The following is a 21,156-nucleotide window of genomic DNA, read 5'->3' as shown; positions in this document are numbered from 1 at the left end:
CGTTGCCCCCTCCGGCCGTCCGGGCCCACCCCCCGGCCGCCGCCTCCCGATGGCGGGCGGACCCCACAGCCGCCCCCCCCCGCCCGAGCGCCGCTCTTGCCGGCCCGCGCGCCGCCGTCGCTGTCCGCGGCAGCCCCGCCCCTTCCGGCGCCGCGCCCGCCCCCGCCCCGCCGCCTGTCCCCAGCCCGGCCCGGCGGTAAGATGGCGGCGGCGGCTGAATGCGATGTGGTCATGGCGGCGCCCGATGGACCCGGCGAGCTGGAGAACGAGGAGGAGACGCGGAGGTAGAGCGGCTGCCGCGGGCCGGCCTCGTCCCGCCGGGCGGGGGAGGGAGCGGCCGGGTCCCCGCAGGCAGGCGGGGCCGGGGGCTGGCTCCCTGGGCCGGGGCCCGGCGGGCGGGTGAGGCCGGGGCAGCCGGGGGCGGCCCTGGGCCGCGGGGAGCGGGAAGGGGCCGGGGCGGCGGGGCCCGGGGCCTCGGGGCGGGGGAGCCGCAGGTGCTTGGCCGGACCGGGTAGGGTTCCCCCGGCCCCTCCGTCCCGGCTGTCCCGGGCTGCCAGCAGGGGGGCTGGGGGGCGCCCCGGGGTGCGGGGCGCCGGGCAGGGTGCGCTCCCGGCGGGCTGCGGCAAGGCCCTGCGCGGGGCGGGCCCTGAGGGCAAAGGCCTTTCTCCCAGCCCAGCCTCGTCCCGCGGGGAAGCCGGGGCTGCTCCCACCGGGGGCTGCTCCCACCGGGGGCTGCTCCCACCGGGGCTCGGCGGCTCGGGCCCACCCGGCGCTGTGACATGCCACATGCGCGGCGGGGCTGTGCGTGCTGCTTGGCGACGCTTATTTTGGGATGTCTTGGCTGCACGTTCCCATGTGAGATCTCATGGCCTCTGTGTGTACCAGGATTAGAACATACACCCTGTAGTGGAGTCGGGCTGTCTTCAGTCAAGTGGAGCTTGAGTGTCCTAGAAATATAATTAACGTTATTTCTGTCTCGAGGCCACACGGGCTGGTGGTTGAAGAGAGCTTTTTCCCATCGCTGAGGAGGAAAGGATTAAACTGGTGTAGAAGGTGAAGCTTCTAACTCCTAGATATGAGTGCTCTTTGCTGCCTCATCATACCCAGTTCTCTTGTCCCTGGTACCGTTTGAAACCTACACGTAGCAATTTTCACTCTGTCCTGACATGCTGTGAATAACGGGGAAAATATCACTTGCAGGTGAATGTTTGGGCAGAGTCCTGCTCTGAAAATGTTAGTGTAATTAAAGAGCTGCTTCAGCCTCCAGGAACTGGTTTATTTCTAAAGCGATCTGGTGCACCTTGCCCAGGGGAGCAGACGGTGTCATCTGAGGCTGGGGGTGGTGGGAATCCCAACCTTTCTTGCATGTTTTCTTCTCAAGAGCACGTGAGCTGGTTCCCAGTAGCAGCTGAGTGTTGCAGTCTCTGCAGGCGGTGAGATGGGAAGGTCCGATGTCTAGGAAACTCCACTGGTTCTGCAGCATCTAACGCTGGCAGTTGGTTATCTCCTGGGGAACTGGGGAGGAGAGAACTATTTCTGTAGAGGGTGAGGCAATTGCTCTAGAAAATTATTCAGCGGATGGAATTAAAAGGAGACAACAAAACCGAAAGCGGCCTCTGAGGAATAGCATTTTCAAAAGAATATTGATGGCCTGAGGTGTGTTGTGATGCTTGTTTACTGTTAGAAATTGAAGGCTTGAGGAGGCGTGCTGGGAAGGAGCTGGCTTCCTGGTGATGTCATTCTAAAGAGTTAAATTAAGTGTGGCTGAGGAGGCACCTGGATGTTGTACATAGGCTACCTCCAAATTGCGTGGCCTCTGAAGTTGGGAAAGCCCTCTTTATGGGTAACTCATGGCTTCCCCTGGGCTAGTTAAATGTGGTGTTTGAAATGTTAAAAATACCCAAATGTAAAAACCATGCTGACGGCGCAGTCATCTCCTGGTAGTGACCTCTGTCATGTTCCCGTGCCTTCCTCCTTCCCAAGTTTCATTGCAGAAGCGATGGGCGCAGCAAACCAGTCATGAATAGGATGATCTTGGGAAAGGCTGAGCAGGTGCAGAAAAAGAGTAATTCATGGGCAGCGTTTGGTCCTTGCCCCACCGAGGGGAAGGTTCAGCTCTAACAACAGAGGCAGTCTCGGACATCTGAGTTTTTTCTTGGTGTATTAAGGCCGGTGCTGTACTCTGTGACTATTACCATGCAGTGCTTTTGTTAGGTGCTTTCACAGGGTTTCCTTTTTTTTGTTGTTGTTGGAAATATTGCTCCTTTACCTTGGTAAAAGAAATGTGTGGGTAGGAGATGCTCTAAACAACGCTATGATTCTACTTCCAGTTATTTTTTTTTGGATGCTCAGAAAGTGTAGGCCTTACACACACATGCCTTTCTGCCAGCTGGGGTAGATTTTCCAGGGGTCCTGTGCATTAATCTCTTCTCTACTTTGGCCCTTCCTTGCTTACATCAGTTGCTTAACTTCTGTGGCTCAGGGGATCTAATGTAAATTAAGAGTGATAGTCACTGTATTAGGGAGAGTAGTTGGAGGCTTAATTAGGTGTGTAATGTTTGTAAAACCCCTTACAAGGGCTATGCAGGCATTCCACATTAATGGGCATGCACAGGCATACACCTGAATCCTATTTAGTACAGCCTTTATGATGTGTCTGTGCTAGCTTCTTTTAAAAATAGAAAAAAAATAAGTGAAAACCTTTTCTGATTCATTGCTGTAAGTCAGCATCAAGGGTTTGACCATGTTCTGTGCTTCTGTTTAGGAACTACAGTATGACAAGATGCAGATAGTTTGCTTAAGGACTCACCTTTGTGTAAATGCGTGATTCTGTTCTCTGTGGCCTAGTAAAAAATCAGGAAAATAGCAAAAGCGGGGTTCTGTATTTCAGAGTGATTGTAACTAATGCACCGAAACAGCTGAAAGCATGCCAAATGGCTCACTTACAGGTTGTTTAAGGCACAGGAATAGAGTGTGGTCACAGGATAATTATTGTCTGCTGCAGCATAAATTGTGGGGGCCCTTATGGAAAAGGGTTGATGTAATTGTGTTAATTTTATCTTCTGGGTAGCGGTGCTGTTAGTGCCGGCTCCTCTGCTGGGGAGCAGCTGATGAACAGGGGCTGGTCCACCCCCAAAAGGTCCCACTTTTTTTTTTTTTTAATTAATTTTAAAGGTTTCTAACCCATGGAGAGAGTTTTTCCCTTTACCCAGCTGGTCTGCAAGCTTGGGGTCACTGGAGTTTTGCCAGGGAAAATTTCCTTGTCATCTTCCTGGCAGCTCTGGGTTCTGTCTGATGTGCATGCCTGGGGCTGGATCTTTATCCGTGTTCTTCAGCACTGGAGGGTGCAGAAAGAAGTATCCAAAATCGTTCAGAAAATACCGTTATGAAATGGTGTGCCCAGGCGGTTGTTTTTACAGTGCTTTCGCTGCAGACTTCAGCTGTGTTGATGCCTCAGTAGGAAATCGTAGCTCACCTTAGTAAAGCGATGAATGTGAAATTTGCCGCACAAAGTAAACTGTGCAGAAGTCAAGGTTGCAGACCTCGCCTGACTTTGGGTCACTAATTAGCATGACAGATGTTGCCTGGAGGTTGTCAGGTGCTGGTGAGTAGCAAGAGGCTTTCCACTGGTATTTTGCATGAAATGAGTTGCATCTTGGTCAGGCTCCTCGTGAATAAATGTCATTACTTGCCTGCTTTCTCAGGGCGTGCTGGCAGGAGGGGGGTTGAAGTTAGCTCTCGCTGGTGGGTGCGCATCACTACGGGATAGCCTGAAGAAGGTTCCACTATTCCTGTTCTGCTTGTAAACAGGCGCTTGAGTTTCCCAGGCTGTAAATCCAGCCTGGTTTACTAATCTGTAATTACTTTATGATCTTATGATAACACAAGGAGCAGCAGAAGCTGCTCGCATAGTTGTTTACTCTCCCATAAATTTGCAGAGCGTTCGGATGCTCTGAATTAGGTAGTTGCTTTTTACAGTATGAAAAGGTGGTCAGTACCTACAACCCCAGCCTTTTTCTTTAACATGAGACATGTTTTTTTAGGGTGAATCATGTTGTAGAAGCAGTTGTTTCACCATGTAATCCTTACAGCTGGCTGGTTTCCTTCATTTAGGCCTCTGTGGGGAAAAAAGCAATCTTGAGCTGATTCTAGACCCTTCCGTGGGTTTTCATGACAGGTATGATGTGACCCTGCCAGAAATGCTCAGACCATTGCTATGAGCTAGGTTAATACTGAGCTCTGCAAGCGAGGTGCGTTGCATAACTGCGCAATTAAAGTTCGGGGCTTGTCCGGCTGTTTTCACTTACAGCTGCAGGGTGAGATTTGGTTCATTTCTTTGGTTTCTTGTGGCGTGTTTTGGTTCTTGCAGCTTTTGGTCTTGGGAATGTTCTGGGGTGTGTGTAGAGGATAGCTTGGGGGGGGGTGTGTGTGCACCTTCTGGATTAAATGCCAGTTAATCTGTTTCTGCTCTTGTGAGAGACTTTGCTTTTATGTTTCAGCTGCTGAGTCTTTGCATGTACAGATATTTGCATGTACGGACTGGAGATTGCCCTGCTTTGGGGCATGCTGTGAGTAAATGTCATTCATTTTCATCTCTGTATGGCAGCTAGTAGTAAACCCAGTCCTTGTTCGGTGGGGGGTGCTGATGTGCAGAGAAATGTGTTGCGTGGTGCCCTGCTCCGTGTTCGGTGTGATCTCTGCTGCAACAGGGTCAGCACGATGCTGCCTAGCTGCAGAGGGTGAGCACTGTGTATGTTCCGTATGATTTTGTGGTGTTTTCTGTACCAGAGACAGAAACTGCCAACGCTGCTGATGGGAGATGAGAGAGAGCGAGAGAGAGATTCCTCTTGCTCTGAATCCTCACTCGGGGTGTAAAACCTAACCTGGAGGAAGGGTCTCTAAAGCGTACGGGGAGGTATACCCTGTACATCTCTGTGACCCATGTAGTGTTTGGCTTCTCTTCTGAGTCCTGAAAGAAGGGAGGGGGGAGTATCGTATGGCCAGTGGCAAATATGACAGCTAATTTTAAGCTCTAGACATCTGCCCACTGTAAAATGTATTGAGATCACCAAACTTATTTTACCCCAACAGCTGAGTAACATCTGACAGCTGAGAATCTAGACTGGATTTCAACCAAAAAAAAAAAAAAAAATGCTGGATAAAGGCACCGTATCCTATTAAAGAAAAAGTCTCTGCAAGAATTGCTTGGGAAAGGCAGGTGTGTTTCTTTTGTCAGAGCATGCCAAAAAAGATGGCTTGGTCAGGGACAGGATTTTGGAGCCGCCTTTAAATCCTAGATATTTTAGGGTTTTTGTCACTGTTTCGTAATGGAGGCAGGAAATGAAGTAGGAGTGAGGGTCAGGAGAGCAGAGAGGGAGCAAGTCTACCACCTGCTTACGTGCTAATTTCTCTAGCTGGGGAGTGTTGCTTTGAGCATGTACCTGAGCGCACAGGGTCTGTGCCGCCACGTCTAGACCCAAGAGATGCTGTTTGTACTGATGCCCAGAGTTTCTGTCAGCTTAGAAAACGAGGTGTGTGTTGTGAGGTGGGTCTGCAAGTGTCTCGTTGGGAGCTGGAGTAGGAGGGGTGGAAGCCACGATCGGCGCTCAGGCGGGGGCAGCGTGTGGAAGCTCTGAGGAGGCGGCAGAAGTTGTTAGGCAAACGTGGGATTGTGTCAGTGGTGCGCAGGATGGCTGCTTCTCATAGCTCTTCTGTTCTGGGAACGAGCAGGGGCTGAGCTTTCAGCAGGGCACAGGGAATAGAAGGAGCCTTGTGATGGTTCCTTCTCCCACCAGGCAGGCAGCAAGTTCCTCGCGCTGCGGCCTCTCAGCCTCCAGCTCTGCGAGGAGCCCATCAGAACACATGGCTGCTGCCTGTCTTGGTGGCAGGTCCTCTGGGCTGACAGGGACCGGAGCACTTGAAGAGTTAGGAGGGGTCCCGAGCCATGTTATTAAAGAAGAAAAAAGAATTTACTAGCTCACAAGCAGGGAGTTACTCCAAACAGTTCCCTCCTTGTGAGCCAGTGGTACACTCCAGCAATGAAAGACAAACTTCTTCCCGAGATCCTTGGTGCAACTCTTCCTTGTCTTCTGCACCCAGCGTGGAGAGGCCCTGAGAAGACACTAACCTCCCATCACAAAGCAATCCATTCAGCCTGGGTCGTATTTTTAGCAAAGCATGATTCTTCTTCACTTTCAAAAGTAGCAAGTGGGGAATGCAGCCTACATCAGTGCGAGATGCAGAATGATCTCATTCAGGCTGCAGCATCTGTTTGGAGCGAAACAATTACCAGTGATATCAGGAGATCTGCATTTTTTTTCTTGTTATAGCCAGAGACCGTGGTAAACAAGAACTGTTTTCTCTGTGTGCTTTCTATGTCAGTGGAGCGCAACTGGGGAGAGATGCTTCTGTTCTGTGTCTACGATCGCAGACCACAAGCCTTGCGTTTCCAGCAACTGGCTTTGCCTTTGTGCTTTGGAGGCAATTTGCTTTTTATTTCACAGTCTTTTTTTTTTTTTTTTTTTTTTTTTCATCATTGAGCTTTAAGCCCCATGACCAATAGAAACACCGGTGTGCTTCCTTTCTGCTAGTGTTATCTGAAGCGATGTGACTTGTTGATATATCAATCCGTGGTAAATGCCTAAAAAGAAAATAGATCAATAAAAAAAAAAAAAGAGTAGAAAACAGTAATTCTCGTGTGTTTGTGTTTTCTCTAGCATCTCAGAATACCGGTGCTTTGTGAAAGTTGGTTTTGCCATGGATCTGTTTTCCTTCTCCCATTTTCCCAGCTCTTCCCAGCAGTTTGTTGGCAGACAGGGTGCTCTGGCAGCCAGCCCTTTAGCTGTATCTGTTAGACAATGCTTCCTCATAGCATGACAGGTAAAATTGCTAAAAGTCTTGTGACTCAGGGACCGGTACGCTAAGGAAGTTACTGTGGTGGCTCAGAGAAGTTCTGCTGTTAATGCTGTGCACCCCTGTCTTTAGACTGAACAACAGAGAGCTTCCGAGGGAAGGAACTTTAAAAGCATTTGTGATTTTCTTTTCCATTTCTGATTGTAGAAACAACCAGAATAAAGTTTTGGTTAAACTACTTATTGCCAAGGTTTCGGAAGTGCAGAATTGCTGATTTAGTTTTTCCGCAGTATTTTGAACATTTGATCTGTATTGCTCCAAAAAAAAAAAAAAAAAGCGGTTTTGTTTGGACACATTTTTAATCGTGCAAAGCGCGAGTCCTGCCGCTTGTGATACAGATCCATCCAACAGGCACGTAATCATCACTAGATCTTGTGGCCCTCACAGAGGAGGAGCACAGAAGGGTGCTGTACCGCTGCTAAGGTCTGGCAGCGTGCTGCCTTCTGAGGAAGAGGAAGGCTGTGGGAGAAGCACCTGCCTCGGGCGCGATGCTGGGAAGGCTGGGGTGGAGGAGGTACGGCACTTTCCCAGCGCAGATGGGTGAGTTCATCATTTGCTGGAACGGGAGCAGGTGCAGCGGGGATGAACTGGAGCCGGCAGAAGACCCTTGCGAGGCAGTGGGGTGCATGTGCTAACCCCCTTCTTTACCACACTGTTGGTTGTTCACCTTATTTCAAACAGAGTAACTGCAGCGTGGTGGTTTGACTTCAGCAGGGGTGCGCCTGGTCCGTGGCCGGAGTGTAGCTGACAGCAAAAGTTAAAACTGAAAGTGAAGAGCCCACACTTCAGCTGTGGCCTGCGGGCCCTCGGCGGGGCAGCTCCCTGTGTCTATTGTTTTGCCAGCTGCCAAAACTGTGATGGTTCAGTGAAAACAACCCTTTGCATGAGGCAGTTGTGTGGGAATGGCCAATGGCAAGCCTGAATGAGGTTAAAAACATGTGAACTTGTTTCAACACAATTGCCTTTGTTCTTTCTGTAGTAGGCTAGCTGAACATTGCTCTCCTTCACTGGTGGGGTCCCTCCTCCCTGCTTCGGCTCCTGCGCTGCCTTTGCCGAGATGTGCCCTAGGAGTGCCGGGGGTGCTGGCAGTGCCCCCCACCTTGGCGAGGACACTGCGGCTTGACTTCACTCCGTCCTGGGTTGGCAGCTTCCACTAGATGAGTTTCTTGCACAAGGATCTGGTCTCTAGGTACTTCTGAAATAAAAGTGCGAAATGGTGCTTGGCTCTTACCAAGCCTGCTCTGCACCCTCACGTTTTGGATTTGGCAACTTACTAAAACGCAGGACTAGTCACAGTCTTCCCTTTGCTTTTTATTTTACATACCGAAAGAGGCTTCTCACTACGGCGCGTTCTAACAGTACGTCCTCTATAGTAAGAGCACCTTTTCCACGCTTCAAATGCATCGTAGTTACAGCCTTCAGTGAAGAGAGTCAGCTTCTTTCCTGTTAGGTTTATTAAGAATGTGATTCGTGAAAGGCGAAAAGTCTTGGCTTCCTCTGGGCAAAACACAGTTCTGTAACGTGCCCAAAGCTGCGTCTAATTTTTGAGAGTTTTGTAAAGGTGTAACGAAATACAGAACTGAATCGCTTGCGTTATGCTTTCTGTGATAGGTGAGCCTAAATTTTTAAAGGTGAAGATTATCTCTGTGTTTTTAGTACGTGGTAGAGTGAAGACTGGCTCTGACGCGGGCCTTTTGCCTGTTGCAGTAGTGTTGCTAGATACAGAAACAAAGCTGCTCAGCCCCGAGAGCCATTGAACAGCTCGTGCTGGATGTTGGATGGAGGCATTTGTGTGTAAAAAGTCCTGTGACTCTTCACTCTCTAGTCCTGTGTTCTCTGAGCTGGTTTGCTTTTGTTTATCTTGGATTTCCCTGTAAATAGCTTTCCCGTGGCAAGTGGTACAAAGAGATGCCTTTGCTTCTGGACCCTTCTTTCAAGAAAATGCTGAAGCCCAACATTTCAGCACAGCCTGGAAGTGACCCGTGTTTGAGCCTGCAAGTGCAGCGCTGCCTTGGCAGGCTCGGGGTGGGGATCACCCGGCTGTATTAGCTTCCTTGGCTTCTGTGTTACTGCTTCAGCAAAGGCTGCGTTGGGATCAGTTGGTAGTCATCCGAGAGGAGGAGGGTGACCTGGAATAATCCACTTCGACGGTACTGCTCGTGCTACAGTCGTTTCCCCGTGGCTGGACCGCTCTCGCAGAAGACTGCTGGTTGTTGAAGGACAAGGGTGGCTGGGGCTCGTAGGTGTGCTGCCCGCATCCCTGGTGGCACATGAAGGATGGAGTCTGAGATGGTCTTTGTTCTGATGGTTAGAATTTGTCTTTGTCTGGGGTCAGAGTTCTGGTTGTGCAAGTGCTTTGGAAAGTGGACAAACAGTGTCTGTCTCTGGCTACAGCAGTGAAGTCCCAAAAGCACGATGCAAGTCTTGATGGCTTTGTTTTATAGTGGAGTGTTGCTTCTTTTGAGTTGGCCTCATAGTTTTTAAGTGTTAAACAGTCCTGGAGGGGAAGCATGTGAATTAAATCACTGAATTTAATTCAGTGAAGCTGAATTAAACTTTAGCAGCATCATACAAGTTCCCTCTTGGACTGCTTATCTGAAATAGTGAGGGTAGATGGGAGAGGAAGGATTTAATTCCCTTCAGGGGAAACTTTGCTTTCAAGAGTTTAAGGGATGCTGCTTTAAACCATATGTTGTGTGTTTTTAAATGGCCTAAACTGTCTCTGCAAATGCTTGCTCTTGAGTGCAAGGACTATTTTTGGACCTGTTGCCAAGGCAGTGCCAAGCTTCTGCTTGCACCTTTATTTCTCTCTGATTTAGCTGTCTTTTGACTGTAGAAATTGTTCTTGGCCCTGTTTCTTAAGTATGTGGGACTACTTCTGAAAGACAGACAACACTGTTTCTTGACTTCAGTGACTCCTGAGGTTATACAGCACCTCACAGGAGCAGGCTGGTTTGATTAACCCTGTACGAAGGAGTTTTGGTGGACTCCACGAAGCCAGTGTACTGAGGCTGAAGGGAGGGTGCTCACAGGTGGCTTTAGTCTGCTGTTGTGTTCCTCTAACGTTTGGCTTGGTAATATCCCGAGTATCGCTGCTCATGGCCCTGGTAAAGTGGTGAAGTATCTGAGAAGCCAGCAGGACGTGAGGTGTGCTGTGTTCTCATGCACAGTGTGTACAGAGGAAATCTCACAACAACCCTCTACGAGCATTTTGGAGCACTGAAGAGTTATATTAAGGTTGTTGAGGTGCTCAGTCATGGTCAGAACCTGTTCTGGTGCTCAATTCCTCTAAAAATGTGGTGTTTTGCTTCCTTTCAGAGAAGCAGAATCATTCAAGGAACAAGGAAACGCATACTATGCCAAGAAAGATTACAACGAAGCATACAACTACTACACAAAAGCCATAGGTGAGAACAGTTGGTAATATTAGTCTTTGCTGAATACCATGTCTACAAATCAAAGCTGGTTATTGATTTAAAATACACCAGAAGGGTTTCTAACAGCACGTGCTGGGTGAAAACCTTTTGCTTGCTTTAATTACCTTGCGAAATTTCAGCAGATAGAGAATGCAAGTCAGTACCAGTGTGGGTGATTGCAGCAGTTCTTTGTTTCTGCTCCAGCCAAGGTATTCTTAACACGAAACCGATCCAGCTTTCCCCCTAACGCAGGGTCGGCAGTGCTGCCAGGCTGAACACCGTAAAGTTTTGTTCTATACGAGTTTATTCCTGCACGTAGTGTGAGGAGCAATAGTTTTATGACTTGCTCTTCAAATCAGCCGCTTGACCATCTTGCATAGTCTTAATCCGCCGGGGTGACGTTATAAAATTGGGGAGGAATGTGAGTTTTTCATCCAACCACAGCTTTTTCAGTATGTTCTACAAGTTGGGTAGCTGCTTGCATTGCACTAACAGTGAGTGCTCTTGTATCTTCTCCAGACACCTGTCCTAATAATGCCAGTTATTATGGTAACAGAGCTGCCACGCTCATGATGCTGGGGAGATTCCGAGAAGCACTGGGAGACGCTCAGCAGTCTGTCAGATTGGACGACAGCTTTGTAAGGGTATGTGGAAAACTTCATACTTCACGGCTCGGTACCCTTGTCTCTACCTATTGCAGCTCTTGCAACTCCCTTTTAACCGTCTCCTCAGGGCCATCTCCGGGAAGGGAAGTGCCATCTTTCCCTAGGGAATGCCATGGCTGCCAGTCGCTGCTTTCAACGAGTTTTAGAACTGGATCATAAGAATACCCAGGCACAGCAAGAGGTGAGAGCTTCTCAAAATTGAAATATTCCCAGTAGATAGGGCTGTCAAAGGGAACGGGTTGGACTGGTGAGCCTTTCTCTTCAAATTTGCAAGGTGGAATCATAGTCATCACGAGTAACGACTGTTAGCATGCTGTGAGGGAGTGAGAAGAACGAGATCCTGTCAAAGTCTCCCTGTTTCAGTAGACAGCCAGGTTGCACAGTTACTTTTGTGTGTGGTTGTCCCTTCTTAGCAGAAAAGCCTGAAGGCTAAACTGGTCTTTCACCCGGTGCCCCAGAGGAGAAATGGTATGTGCTGGTAAGGGAGCAGGGGAATGAGTGACACAGTATGTGGAAGGCTGCTGCCATTTCTGTACCTCATTCACAGGGAGTGCGTTTCCCTGGGCTACCAGTTAGGTCACTTGATTTCAAACTGGTTTTAATGCTGGCAATAATATTCGTGTAATCTGCGTTATTGTTCCACGGTCTGCAATTGCTTTTGCTCTGACACTTTAGGGTTTAGCTGCTTAAATTAAATTGGCTGTTTGATGGTGTTTCAGAGCAGTGACTGTCCTGCAACGCTTGCTGTGTTCTCCTGTCTTTCAGCTGAAGAACGCCAGTACTGTGCTTGAGTACGAAAAAATAGCTGAAGTAGATTTTGAGAAACGGGATTTCAGGAAGGTAAGGTGTGGTTGTTTGACCCTGGTTGAATGCCAGGTGCCTACCAAAGCCACTCTATAACTCCTTTCCTCAACCAGACAGGGGAGAGAAAATATAATGCCTCGTGGGTTGGGATAAGGGCAGAACAATAAATAAAATTTAAATAATAATATATAAAAGGCTCGTGGGTTGGGATAAGGGCAGGGACATCACTCGGCAGTTACCATCACTGGCAAAACAGACTCGACTTGGGGAAATTTAGTTTAATTTATTACCAGTCAAATACAAAAAATAAACCCCTTCCCCACACCCTTGCCTTCTATCTGGGTTTAACTTAATTCCTGATTTTTTTGGTTTTTTTACCTCCTCCCCCTGAGCGGCACAGAGGAGCCGGGAATGGGGGTTACAGTCAGTTCTTCACACGTTGTTTCTGCCACTCCTTCCTGCTCGCACTCTTCTCCTGCTCCAGCGTGGGGTCCCTCCCACAGGGGACCATCTTCCATGAACTTTTCCGATGTGAGTCCTTCCCGCAGGCTGCAGTCCTTCACGATCTGCTCCAGCGTGGGTCCCCCGTGGGGTCACAAGCCTCACAAGGAAACCTGGTTTTGGCATGGGCTCCTCTCTCCGTGGGTCCACAAGTCCTGCCAGCAAACCTGCTTCAGTGTGGGCTTCCCACAGGGTCACAGCCTCCTTTGGGCATCTGCCTGCTCTGACATGGAGTGTCCTCCACGTGCTGCAGGTGGAGACCTGCTCCGCTGTGGACCTCCGTGGGCTGAGGGGGACAGCCTGCCTCACCATGGTCTTCACCACAGGCTGCAGGGGAATCTCTGCTCGGGTGCCTGGAGCACCTCCTGCCTCTCCTTCTGTACTGACCTGGGGGTCTGCAAAGGTGTTGCTCTCACATAGTTTCACTCCTTTCTCCTGCTGGTGCAGATTTTTTTTTTTTTTTCTGCCTTCTTAACATGCTGCCCCAGAGGCACTACCGCTGATTAGCTTGGCCTCGGCCAGTGACTGGGTCTGTCTTGGAGCCAGCTGGCATTGGCTGCATTGGACATGGGGGAAGCTTCTGGCATCTTCTCACAGAGGCCACCCCTGTAGCTCCCCACTACCAAAACCTTGCCATGCAAACCCGCTACAATGAATTACAAGTGAAGAGGGTGACTGGCTCACGCGGAATATCCTCTATTACTGTTTGCTTTGCAGGGTGAGTGGAACCACGAACGAGCTGTTTGAATACAGATTTTGTCAGCAGCAGCCTTTGATCACGCTTGGCTCCTAGAATGCATATCCAGGATTATTCTTAACTCTTGAATAATAATAATAAAAGAAAAGGCAGCGTGCCTGCCATTATTACAGCGAGGGTCGTTGAAGGAGGGATGCAGGTCTGCGTGGGGGCATTCTCCATTACTGTTTCCAAATCTTTTTTCCCCGAGGGCTGTAAGAGGATGCAGCTGGTACTGACCTGATAGAACAGGAAACAACAGCCTGAAATCTGAAAGGCACCAAACACTTCTCGTGCAACAGTTTCTGTTCAGTGGATGCGTGTAAGGCCCAAGTTTGGCCCAGGAAAGAGGTTGTCCAGCACGTTAAGCTCATTGTTCAGGTCACTGACTCTTAGGCTTTTGGAAGGGTAAATTCCAGCTTTGTATCACCTGGCTATAAGGAGGAAATGGGTGTATGGTCAATGTGAATGTCATGTGTAGGAGTTGCCCTGCCTGTATTGCATGTTCTGGGCTTTTGCATCTGTCCCTTCACATCTCCTGCCTCACTTCACTAGGGAGGCTTGCATGAAATGTGATCTTTGTTTCTGGAGAGCTGCTCTTGCTCCTTCCTCACCCAGAAGCCATTGGCTTCTTAGTCTGGAGCACAGTGCTTCCCACAGCAGGCAGTCGTGATGTCACGGGCTGGGGAAGCAGATGAACCTTCGTGGAACAATGAGCCTGTTCTAGTGCAGATGTCCCCACCAGAGAGGCAGAGATGGAAAAGACCTATTAGATCACCCTGCCCATTGCAGTCAGACCAATGTAAGATCAGTCCCTGCACTGTACTTTTTTGTGTTTTGTCCAGTCCAAACTGTCTCAATCTATTGAATTTCTGTCCTTCCCACGTGCCTTTATGATGCAGGAAACAGGGGCAGAATTGTCTTCTTGGCTCTTTCTTCAGACCCTACGGTTTCAGAAGAGTTAAAGGGATGGACTTTCTACAGGTGTCCTTTGAATCTTCTGTGTAGTGTCGTGTTATGGTAACATAGCAGGTGCCACAAACCTTTGTACATAAAGCCCTTTGAAAGGGAAAACAAAAAAACCTGTACGTGAGGAAGATTTGCTAGCATACGTCTCCAGCAGCAGAAGAAACCGGTGTCTGCACACTTATCTTCCTGTTCAAAGACAAATACGAAATCTAAAATGTGGCACTGGTGCAGCCTTTCAAACTGGGCCTTTGGCTGTTTGCTTTGCTCACGTTTGTGTTTTTTTTCTTACACCAGGTTGTGTTTTGCATGGATCGTGCTTTGGAGTTTGCTCCTGCTTGTCACCGATTCAAAATCCTCAAGGCTGAATGTTTAGCATTATTGGGTCGCTACCCAGAAGCACAGTCTGTAGCAAGGTGAGCGTCTTAAGGTCTAGAGTTTGAGTAACTGGTCGTGTGTCCTGGCTGTTGCTTGTTTTCCACAGCCTGAAATAAACGAGGGAATCTAAAAAAGAAATAGTCCTTAGTGCAAATTGCAAAGAGGAGGAATGCATGGATTTATCCCCTTTTAAAGTTAATCTTGCCAGGGAAACTGCATTTTGACTCTGTTGATAACCGGCGGTCTCGCTTGAGCCAGTTCCCGTGCTTTCTGCGTATCTGTACCACAGAGTTGATAAAATAAGTAAATAACTCAGTGGAGGAAGAGTGGTTTTGGAGATCAGAAGGAAACTGGAATAGGGAAGCATTTTCATTATTTTTTTTTATGTGTCTATTACAGTGACATCTTACGAATGGACTCAACAAATGCTGATGCTCTGTATGTCCGTGGTCTCTGCCTTTATTATGAGGACTGTATTGAGAAGGCAGTGCAGTTCTTTGTCCAGGCACTCAGAATGGCTCCTGATCATGAGAAAGCGTGTCTCGCCTGCCGTGTAAGTGTGGAAGCTCGGGATGGGGCTGCAAAATTGCCAGGATTTTTTTATTTATTTATTTTATCCAAATGTCTAACTTGGTTCTGCTGGATCAATCCCTTCTCCTCTCCTCAACGTTATTATTCCCCAGATCTCCACTAGCAAGTAGCGTGTCCAGCCCTTGCCAAAGACAACCAGTGGCTGCTTTAGGTACAACTGAGTTGCTAGAAGCAGTTTCTCAGAAGTTTGTGATACTTCGAAGGCTGCCTCCCTTTCATTCTTCTTTGTTCCTTGATCAGATACAGGAGCAATAAAACTAGGTCTGTCTATTCTAAAAGAACTTCTGGCTTTCAGATTTAATATTTGTGCCTACAGGTTGACTTGCATTTAAACACTGATCCTTTCGCGTTGCACCTTCCGTGTTTTAGGTCTTTGACCAACTTTTAAAATCTGTTCACTTGTATAAACTCTCCAAAGGTGATGTCCCATTCATATTTTTTAAAAAAAATCCTTACATTTATTTCACTGTCATGTTCTCGTCTTAAAAATTAGGCAACCTTTGTTTGTTGGAGAACGCTTTTAACTGGCACTGGCTGTTCCTTAGCGCTTGTCTTCAGGGAAAGGCAAAATGTTTACAGCCCATTCCAGCTGCTGTAGCAACGCTGTGACTTTTGTATCCTGCAACCAAATGATGATGGTTAGGTTTGAGGACCATTGCCCAGTAAAATAAGATGCTTGGTACCCCTGAACCATTTACCTTGTGTCCTTATCCAGGGTATATTTTCTTTCAGAATGCCAAAGCACTTAAAGCAAAGAAAGAAGATGGGAATAAAGCATTCAAAGAAGGAAACTACAAACTAGCCTATGAACTATACACAGAAGCACTAGGAATAGATCCAAATAATATAAAAACAAATGCCAAACTCTACTGCAACCGAGGGACGGTTAATTCAAAGGTAAGAAATGGTCACCTGGCAGGTAGTCTTTCATCCTGTTCCTCACCACATAGTTTATACATTGCACATCGATTATTCTGGAAAGCCCAGGCTTCTCTGGCTGCTGGGGCAGCTGAATCTTTCTAGCGCTGTAGGCAATGGTTCAGGTTTTTGCACTTGCACAATGATTGGATCTGTTCCAGACAGCCGGTGAAGTTGACTCCTGAAGAAACAAAACTCAAATACTTGGGCTGCACAGGGTGGGAGGGAGAGGAGGAATGTGGTTTAGCCTTAACTGAATCAGCATAAAGGCATCCTTATTTGTTTCCTTCTGGTAATGAGGTATCTTTTCTTTGCTTATTTTTCTGGTAGGTCATCTGTCTTTGGGTTTTTTTTTTTTATCTAAAAAAATACGACTTCATTTAAAAACACTTGGACACTTTTTCCAGGTTTGCTGTGGCCTTTTAGAGAAACAGCCACGTGATAGTGCTTCCAGTTTCCACCCTGCACTTCCTCCAGGCATGTTTCCTTGTCAGCTGCCTCTGTGTGGTGACAACTGGTCCACCTGCTAGCAAGGCTTTTCAACACCCCCACTTGGTCAAGAAACAGAGGCTGTTTGCAAAACCTGGGAAATGGGATGAGCTGGAGGCAGCAGTAATGAATATTTTCTGTGGCTGTTTGTGTCTGAAAACAAACAATGCCGTTTAAAAAAAAACAACACATTTGAATTACTATTTTCTGGGCTGGGAATTAGTTTGAACACAAAATAACTTGGTTTCCAGATCATTCTCAGGAAGACCCTTGTTTCCAAGTGCATTTCTTTAAAGAGAAGCACCATGTAGTTCTATCGTTTCGCTAGCCAAGCTTCTGATTTTTCTCTAGGGATCAAAAGCTCTGTGATTTTGGGAGGGCTGAAAAAAATTTCCTAGATGCAGACACACACAAGAGTGAGATTTTTCCAAGTTTCTTTACGCTTTTCATTTGCTTAAAATTAAAATACTGCTTGGCAGAATTTGTTCTCTGCTTGGGATTCACTTCGCTTCTGTCTGACGTTACAGCTTAGGAAACTCGAAGAAGCAATAGATGACTGCACGAACGCAGTAAAACTGGATGACACGTATATCAAAGCGTACTTGAGGAGAGCACAGTGGTAAGTAGACCTTTATCATGGACATGCTGAGCAGGTTTGTGGGTAGGAACCTCCTCCCTGCAGCACTGATTGTCAGGGATAACAAATCTGAAGTTTAACTGAATAAAAAGGTTCTGTCTTAAGGGCTCCTGAATTTATTCCTTTTCCTTATGGTGATGAGGTGGCAGGGGAGGCTCTGTGCAGTCTGTCCTGCCTGCACGGATCTGGGACTGCCTGTTGATTGTTGTATTCAGGCAGGATTTGTTCTAAAAATTAATTTACTTACGGTTATAGACTAACCTAAGATATTCTGTCCCAGAGAACCCCCCTCAAGCTTTTTCAGAAGGGCTGCTGCAGTAAGAGATCTTATCCTGGCAGAGCTGTTCATGCTTCCAACAAAGCAGGTTTTGAAATGGGATGCCCTGCTTCCCATAAAGGAGAAATCAGCCGAGACTACGCGTATTTCAGCCACAGATAATACCGCAGTGTAGCGCGCTGGGGCTGAACAAGCAGTACAAAGGAAGTTTGGGGCTGTACGTCTCCTTTGTAACTTGGCACCACCCAGGGAAGTAGTCAAAGCTCTTCTGACCGTGGGGCTGTCTGCCACTTTCTTCGACACTGATTATTCCCCAGTTTGTGACAAAGCAGCCTGGCTCATAGATGAACCAAAACTGTTACTGCAGCCTTCCTGTTGTGCATTCCTTTTAATTTACAACTTTCAGTGTTCTTCTCAAGCTCCACCTCAGTAATTGCTAAGTTACAGTAAGTAGTTAATATGTGAGTAAGGCTGAAACGCCAAGGGACAGGCACACATCCCTCTGAGGTGCCAAGATTGTCACTTCTAACCAGCGTTGATCGTGTACGGCTGTGCACCAGCTTCAGCTCTGCACCAGCTTCCTTGAAACCTTGCTGGCCGCTATTAGTTCCTGCGGCTGGATAAAGTAATTATCAGATCGTTAAAGTAGAACTTGTGCTGCCAAATGAGGTTGCAGGCTCTGCTTGGAGCCCGAAGTACAGGTTCCTGTGCCAGGATTTCCCACAAATAGCAGGTGTCTGGGCTTCCAGTCAGCCTAGCAGTGACCCTCTGTGGGTTCCTCTGATGGTTGCTTTTTCTGCAGATCGGTGCACATCTTTTCCTTAATTGATATCCGTCCAGAAAGCTTGTACCTGAACCCCATTTTGATATTTCCTGTGAAGTACACCTTGGCCACCAGTGTTTTTTTTCCACAGTTACATGGACACAGAACAATATGAAGATGCTGTAAGAGACTATGAAAAGGTTTATCAGACAGAAAAAACGAAAGGTGAGCATACTGGCATTCTTCTTGTGTGCGTAAGTTTGCCTTAACTGGCAATTTTTTGTTGGTGTTGCTTTCGTTTGCTTTTTCCCCCCACAATACGCTCTGATTTGCAGCCTTTCACCCCAGCAGGACGATGCTGCAAAGTCCTCAGAAGTGCTCTGAGATGCCTGTCTCAGGAGCTGGTTTTTCTCCTCGGCATTCAGTGCTGAGAAGGCAATTTAGCTTCTAGCTGAAGCAGTGCTCTAGATTCAGAATACCTGGTTATGGTTCTCATTCTCAACTGACATCTTGCTGGTTTGGTAGCCTGAAATGAAACAGTCCTTGTGGTTCAGTGTCTTAAAAACTGGTTTAAGAGCACTGGGGTGTTTACCTGTGTTAGGAAACAGCCTTAAGTGGACAGTGAGGCTTTAATTAGCTGCCTGGCTGTAAATCCAGGTGGGTTGGTTACTTGCAGCACTTGAAAATTGTTCAACCCAGATCATCTCAACGTGTTGGCCTTCAGCCTCTTTTGAAGCAGGAGGTTGTGCCTGACGCTAAAGCATTGCACTTCTTTCTAGAACACAAGCAACTTCTCAAGAACGCACAGGTGGAACTAAAAAAGAGCAAACGGAAAGACTATTATAAAATCCTTGGGGTTGACAAAAATGCCTCTGAAGATGAGATCAAGAAGGCTTACAGGAAAAGAGCACTAATGCATCATCCAGGTATCCACAAACAGTCCGTTATTAGAGGATGTGTTGTTGCTTTGATCCCCTTGCTGCGTGCATGTGCCCTGTGAAACCATCACTCAGAGGCAGGAATAATTATTTATTAGATAAATAGAGGGGGAATTTCTGGACAAAGAGCAGTTCTGACCCCGCACATCTAAAACACATGCTGTGGCAGCAGCTGGGAAGGTGTAGCGTGTTCCATTTTCACTAGTGACGTGCTTTCCTGCTTGTTTTTGTGTCCCTAGACCGACACAGTGGGGCAAGCGCAGAAGTACAGAAGGAAGAGGAGAAGAAATTTAAGGAAGTTGGTGAAGCATTTACCATCCTGTCAGATCCCAAGAAGAAGGCCCGCTATGACAGTGGGCAGGATCTAGAAGAGGATGGATTGAACATGGGAGGTAAGTGTGCCTTAGGATATTCTACCGTGGCAGCCTTTAAAAAGATTAGACCATTTAGTGCCTTCTCCTCTTATGCAAACCTCCCGTGTGTAATAATTCTGTGAACTGACTCTGGTCTCTGGAAGCATCTGAGTGCAGATTTTTGCTGGAAGATTGAAGTTGTGAACAGGCTAGGTTCTGTGGTGGATGTTATCCTTGACTGAGCTGGTAGGTAATAGCTGCCATTAGGCAGAAGTCTTTCCTAGGAGGTGTAAAATAGTATAACAGAAAGATGTGGGTCCCTAAATGCTGTTTATCCAAAATTCTTAGTTCCCCCTGTAAATGAAATTATCTCTGACAACTTGATTTTACCCGTTTTCTGCTCGTCAGTGGCCCTGTACTCCGCTGCCGCGTGGCAGTGCCCAGCCAGCAGGCTGTTTGTAGCTTTTTGTCCATTTCTAAAATGCTTTGTGGGCCCTCGGTTAAGTGACGATTCCTAAACCTGTGCAAAATGTAAGTGGCTCTGCAGCTCACAGCTTCCTTTTCTTCCCTGTAGACTTCGATGCAAATAATATCTTCAAGGCCTTCTTTGGTGGGCCGGGTGGCTTCAGTTTTGAAGGTAGGTGGACGTGTCCTCTCAGCTTTGGAAACGTAAGTACACAAATCGCTTGACAGGGACAGCAGAGTTTCCCAGAGCAGATGTGCTGTTGGAGAAGGCTGTTTGATTTTTTTTTTATTATTTTTTTTTTTCCACATGAAAGCATCTTAAGAGCTTTTGGAAGCTTCTGTCTGCACAGCATCCCAGCTGATGGCCAGTTCTGGTTCTTTTGTCTTTTAAAAGCAACAACAACAAAAAAAAGGGTTCCCTGTTGTAGAATTGTGCGTAGGCTTTGCCACCTGAGTGAGGAACGGTTGACCGTAACTGGGATACAGCTGCTGGTGCTAAAGCTCGGTCAGAATCCATTGCATGGGTACTGTGCAGCTCTCTCCTGGTTTCCTAACCCTGAATCCTGAGATCCTCTGCCTGCAAACATTTTGAGGCGCCTGGAAGCCACGAAGAAGGTGTTGCTCAGCGTCCCTTCCAACTTTACGTGTGGTCAGGCTTTCTCTGCACGCCTTGCAGGGAGATGGCTACGTACAGCCCCGAGCAATAGCGACCTACCCCTTGGGGAAGGGCGTGTTCCTTAAGGTGTTTTGTTGTGAATTGTGAGACGTCTCGCACGCTTCGCGTGCTCTTCACCTTCCTCCTTGCACACGTGCTGGTTTGACCTGTGTTACCAGTAGCCCGCTCTTCTGCTAGGTGGGAATTGGCTGCTGGAACTGCCTAGCAAAGATCTCACCTCCCCTGCTCGGTCAGATGCTTTTGTTTGATTTAAGTACTGGCTTGGCATCGAGCTACGCAGGCCAGTAGTGAACCAGCTTGTCTTTGGCATTTGAAAACACTAATACATTTCATTTTCTTTTTCAGCTTCTGGGCCTGGAAATTTCTTTTTCCAGTTTGGCTAAAAAAAAAAAAACAAACACCAAACCAACCCCAACCACACATACCTGATCTGCTTATTTTAACCTTGAATATGGACATACTTAGACTCCTTCCTTCATCATGTCTCATTGTACTTAGAGCAGTTTCATTTTTCTCAGTTGGAGACCTCTGTTTTGTGTGCTTTTGTGTGTGAAGAGGAAACCAGCTCGGGGAGGGGAAGGCTTGTGAATTTTGTTTTACTGTTAACTTTATTAAAAAAAAAAATAGAAAAAAAAAAAAAAAATAAAGCTTTGAATCTTTTGGTTCCTCCA

At 47.5% G+C, this 21,156-nt stretch overlaps 1 protein-coding gene across 1 annotated transcript; it reads left to right on the top strand.

Moving 5' to 3' along the window:
• Positions 1–131: 131 nt before the first annotated feature.
• Positions 132–21,156, top strand: DNAJC7 (DnaJ heat shock protein family (Hsp40) member C7). Its single transcript, XM_080369204.1, has 14 exons — positions 132–284; positions 10,231–10,319; positions 10,848–10,972; positions 11,061–11,174; positions 11,759–11,833; positions 14,298–14,416; positions 14,778–14,931; positions 15,702–15,866; positions 16,904–16,995; positions 18,205–18,278; positions 18,833–18,979; positions 19,231–19,383; positions 19,919–19,981; positions 20,831–21,156. The coding sequence occupies exons 1-14, from the start codon at positions 202–204 to the stop codon at positions 20,866–20,868; spliced, it is 1,491 nt and encodes a 496-aa protein (XP_080225330.1). The 5' UTR covers positions 132–201; the 3' UTR covers positions 20,869–21,156.

The sequence above is a fragment of the Falco punctatus genome (genome assembly GCF_963210335.1).
Source record: "Falco punctatus genome assembly, chromosome: 19".
Classification (NCBI taxonomy): domain Eukaryota; kingdom Metazoa; phylum Chordata; class Aves; order Falconiformes; family Falconidae; genus Falco; species Falco punctatus.
The sequence above is the reverse complement of the archived record's forward strand: the minus strand, read 5'-3'. Positions and strand labels throughout refer to the sequence as shown.

What these genes read in the sequence shown, in the direction of transcription:
- DNAJC7 (XM_080369204.1), top strand. Translation starts at nt 202, where the DNA reads ATGGCGGCGGCGGCTGAATGCGATGTGGTCATGGCGGCGCCCGATGGA. An exon ending in CTACTACACAAAAGCCATAG is followed by an intron (nt 10,320 to 10,847) that starts GTGAGAACAGTT and finishes TATCTTCTCCAG; the next exon opens with ACACCTGTCCTAATAATGCC. An exon ending in TCAGACAGAAAAAACGAAAG is followed by an intron (nt 18,279 to 18,832) that starts GTGAGCATACTG and finishes ACTTCTTTCTAG; the next exon opens with AACACAAGCAACTTCTCAAG.